The sequence below is a fragment of the Haliotis cracherodii genome, unplaced genomic scaffold (genome assembly GCF_022045235.1).
Source record: "Haliotis cracherodii isolate W230 unplaced genomic scaffold, xgHalCrac1.p SCAF_1, whole genome shotgun sequence".
NCBI lineage: Eukaryota > Metazoa > Mollusca > Gastropoda > Lepetellida > Haliotidae > Haliotis > Haliotis cracherodii.
In genome coordinates this window covers 82,472,325-82,476,939 of record NW_027266264.1, presented here as the reverse complement: position 1 = coordinate 82,476,939, position 4,615 = coordinate 82,472,325, and the positions used below count along the sequence as shown (strand labels likewise).

Below are 4,615 nucleotides of genomic sequence, written 5' to 3'. Positions count from 1 at the left end.
TATCGAGCCTGGACCTGACAATCCAGTGATTGACATCATGAGCATCGACCCACGAAATTATGATACGATGACATGCATCATCCAAGTCAGCGAGCCTAACCACCCGATCCCGTTAGTGGCCTTTTACGACAAGCATGGGTTGCTGGAAACCAATTCTAACCCAGAATCTTCTCGGGACGTGAAATACTAGGGACAAAGAGAGTTATTACCCTAAAAATATCAAATGCGTAAATTTTCATTTCAAAATAAAATACACACCGTTTCCGACTCCAACTCCTCCATGAAATCCTCCCAAGCTGCCACCTTGTAGACCGCCCATAGTGCCTGCGTAGATGCCTCCTCCGATACTGCCTGCTTTGATACCGCCTGCATGTCCTGCATAGAGACCTCCATTTATGCTTCCTGCGTTATAACCGACAACATTTCCAGGGTAGAGACCTCCTCCAATATTGCCTGCGTTTAAACCACCTACATTTCCTGCGTAGAGACCTCCATTTATCTTTCCAGCGTTCAAACCACCTACATTTCCAGCGTAGAGACCTCCATTCAACTGTCCAGCGTTTAAACCACCCACATTTCCTGCGTAGAGACCTCCATTTATCTTTCCTGCGTTTAAACCACCTACATTTCCAGCGTAGAGACCTCCATTCAACTGTCCAGCGTTGAAACCACCCACATTTCCTGGATGGAGGCCGCCAAGATTGCCTCCATGCAATGTGCTGGTTTTGCCACTGTAATAACCGCCGACTTTGCCAGCTAACAGACCTCCATTGTAACCGGTGTGAAGTCCCTTGTGACCTCCGGTGTACACACCTAAAAGTCCAAACATTGGCAAATGTCCTCTGTAACCTCCTGTATATTTGCCGCCGCCAAATGTGCCCCCGTATAACCCGCTGTTAATACCACCAACCCCATAACCGGCATTGTAAGGGAGTGCTAATCCATGACCACCAATCGCGTTGTAATTGTTGATAGGTTCAGCTGTAGCAGCGACAGCCAGACAGATAACCATGGTGATGGTCTTCATTATGTAGAGGTCTGAAATGGAGAGGAAAGCATGAATTGTCAGATGCAGTAGAAAGGTTGGATGCGAGTTACAAGAAGCTGTGGTGCATGGAGGACAGTGGCGTAGCAATTGCCATGCCAGGATACGCTGATCTTGTTGTGCAAAGTTGCGTCCCTTGCACACACCAGGAACATATGATCATATGTTCGAATCCCGGTTCGCCCCGACGATGTTTCTGGGTTTGTCAGCACCGTACCCGCGCTTTCACCAAAAGTGGTAAACGTCATAGACCTGCATTACCGGCTTTCCTCCCACATATAGCTGAAATACTTCTATATAACTACCAGATTATGAATCTAGGTATGTATCCGTTAGTTTCACTGGGAAGATGTCTTCAAAATGCATCCCATTAAACGGTCGACCCGTGAAGAGCCATGGTAGAATAGGTCTTCAGCAACCCATGCTTGCCGTAAGAGGCGACTATGCTTGTCGTAAGAGGCGACTAACGGAATCGAGTGGTCAGACTCGCTGAATTGGTTGATGCATGTCATCGTATCCCAATTGCGTGGATCGATGTTCAAGATGTCAATATCTGGATTGTCTGGTCCAGACTCGATTATTTACAGACCGCTGTCATATAACTTGAATATTGCTGAGTGTGGCATTTAACAACAATAAAACAACTAACAAACAAGACGTGATATCACTGACAGACTGCCCAAAGGGTAGTTACACACAAGAGGTAGTGTGCTGATCCTATCGTAGGTTTGACTTAGTGAGATAAACGTCAACTACATATAGATCCTTGCTGTAATGATACAATAACATTAAGTCTAGTTGCCAGTACGCCAATACAATTTGTTTCAAGATTCTTGAATTTTGAAACCTGCTTAAGCACGTATCAAATGTAATCATACACACGTGTGGACGCATAGTTAAAAGGGGTAATACACTTACCAAGTGTGTGAAGATTCTTCAGGAATAGTCGGTAGGTACAAAGATGATGTGACAACTGTGTGGTCTCTTTATAAATCCCCCTGAGACCAGCTGACCCGGTCCCTCCCTTAGCCCCGGGGTCACCGCCCCACGGAATACGTCATCGATGACCATCGTGCTGCTGACACACTCAACATGCCATGTCAGCCTCGGGGCGCGTGACGTACTTCGTCACAGCTCCGTCAAATACTTAGGAACACAAACTGATACAAATGTGTCAAATATTATGATTAAATCAATTACTTAATGTTAATGATAAGCTCGATCCTCCTGTCCACGAAAACGTGCTTGAAACCTATTTTATCTATCGTTCTCCTATAGTAACACAGATACATGTATTTTTACACAACAAGAATGTTTTGCTCAAGTAATACAAAATTTTAATCATTTTTTCCAAACATATCATTACTTTCTATATCATCTTTCTCTGTATTTAACCGAGATTTGCGGGGTTTTAGAAATGGATTCTTTGGATAAGTCCGTCCACCAGTCCGTCCATCGGTCCGGCATTTCCTTTCTCAACACAGAAAGCTTCTGATGCTGAAATTAAAAATATCTTCATAACGTTGCAGGGGGATGGATAGACTTCAGATGTAATTCATCACCATTCTATCAACACGTAGGAGTTCCGTGTGAAGTCAAACAATAACATGCATGGCACTTGTAGATGACATAAAGTCACGTCTGTGTATTTTGCGGTATGTGGTTTAATGTGTTGTTATGGACAGGGGCGATAACTGCTTGTGGGGTGTACGTGAAAAGCATGCGGTTTGGCGTGAAATTTAGGTGTGCATCTCTGTGAATGTTGGTCTGGTTTAAACATATTTTTATTTCAAAAGAAATTTGGATCGGTAAACAAGCAAAACATGCTTATGTAAATACCTCTCCAGGTAAAAACTTTACAACAGCTGGTTATATATAAGATTATATGTAAGACAGTGCTAAATATAAACATAAACATACTAAATGCACAAATTAAATATATGAAGCCAATACAAGCGGTGTCTGTGAAATAAGATATAGCAGTTTTCCATGACTACATGCACAAAATTAAGCTACTCGAATCTTTTGCTTTTGACAATGAAATCGTGAACTGATTTAAGAATAGTCATGTTTGTAGAACTGCTAACTAAACTACTGCCATGTAATATCGTTTTTAAATCATACCCATGTGTGTAGAAATACATACATGTAGTGTTTCTGATATTATCGTATTTTTGACAGGTATAGAAAAAGAAGAAGAAATGATTTAGCATAGGTCGGGTTCTATATTTGATTGTTTGTATGTTAGATCTATTTCTAAGGTTATAATTGCTATTATCAGAGACTGGACTTTTAAGGACTGAAAGTTTGTTGCGTTATAAATTTTAACATGACTGGTACCCCGAACCGCCCCAAAAATAGTTCTCAATGCGTCCAAATGTAAATTCTCGAGTAACAATGATTGATCGTTTGTACAGTTGTCCCAAATATGACAGCAGTAGTCGAAGTTTGGTAGGATAAAAGATGTGTACATAGTTTCAAGCGTATTTCTTTTTAATCTGTATTTAAAGCTCCTTAGGCAGTTGATCATTGGACTGATTTTTCTAATAATTTCGTTAATATGAATTTTCCATGAACAATCAGATTGAAGTGTAATTCCTAAATGTTTATGACTTTGTACTTCTTCAATAACTGTACTCTCCATGTATAAATTTGGTCTAAAACCAGAATCGGCTTTGCGACTGAATGTTATGGTCTTATCGGGATTGAAACCAACTTGCCATTTTCGGGCCCAGTTTGAGATTTTTGCCAAATCATTGTTGATACAATTTGCTGCAGCGATTTGATCATGAATGATGACATATATAGATGTATCGTCTGCGAACAGGCGTATATTGCTCTCGATGCCTTCGACAATGTCGTTTATATAAACGATTAAAAGCAGTGTTCCAAGGACTGACCCTTGGGGGACCCCAGCTTGTAAAAATTTTGATTCTGAGGTATAACCATTAATGACTACTTTTTGGACTCTATTTTCTAAGTAGCTTTCAAACCATTTCAAAAGATCACCTTGGATACCGTAAGCATTGAGTTTATGAATAATGCCTTTGTGCCATACTCTATCAAAGCTTTGCTGACATCACAAAAAACAACTTTGTCTCACGAAAATGTTAAGTAATACATTGCGTATACCTGCGTGATAGCGTATAATATCCGTTTACAGCCCGAAAGGCTTGTGTTTAGTATTGTTTCGGTTGTAACCCGCTATACTGCTATACTTAACAACGCCAGTCATGGGTGAAGATATTGCCGTAGAAGATGCCGCACTGCTTGAGGGATCGGAGCTACCAGTTTTGTCTATCAAATAACTAAAAGACAGGAATTGAAATCATATTGCTTTTTCATTTATTACAACAAATGTCATACGACACACACACACACACGATGTAAACAAAGGCTCAATCAACAATACTCAACCCCCAATCACAAGAATGGTAAATTCGTCCTCAAACATGCCCTGGATTACAAGCGATGGTAACCACGTAATCAGCTTCTAGCATAGACTGTACTGGAGACCGTTCTTCAAGTACGTTTTCAGTTCGTGAGCAGACGTCACAGTAGTAAATGTTT

At 40.9% G+C, this 4,615-nt stretch overlaps 1 protein-coding gene across 1 annotated transcript; it reads right to left on the bottom strand.

The window, feature by feature from the left end:
- Positions 1 to 235: 235 nt before the first annotated feature.
- LOC139458060 (keratin, type I cytoskeletal 9-like) lies at positions 236 to 1,027 on the bottom strand. The gene has a single exon (XM_071239374.1). It carries the CDS (start codon positions 1,025 to 1,027, stop codon positions 236 to 238), a length of 792 nt encoding a protein of 263 aa, XP_071095475.1.
- Between the last annotated feature and the right edge of the window lie 3,588 nt (positions 1,028 to 4,615).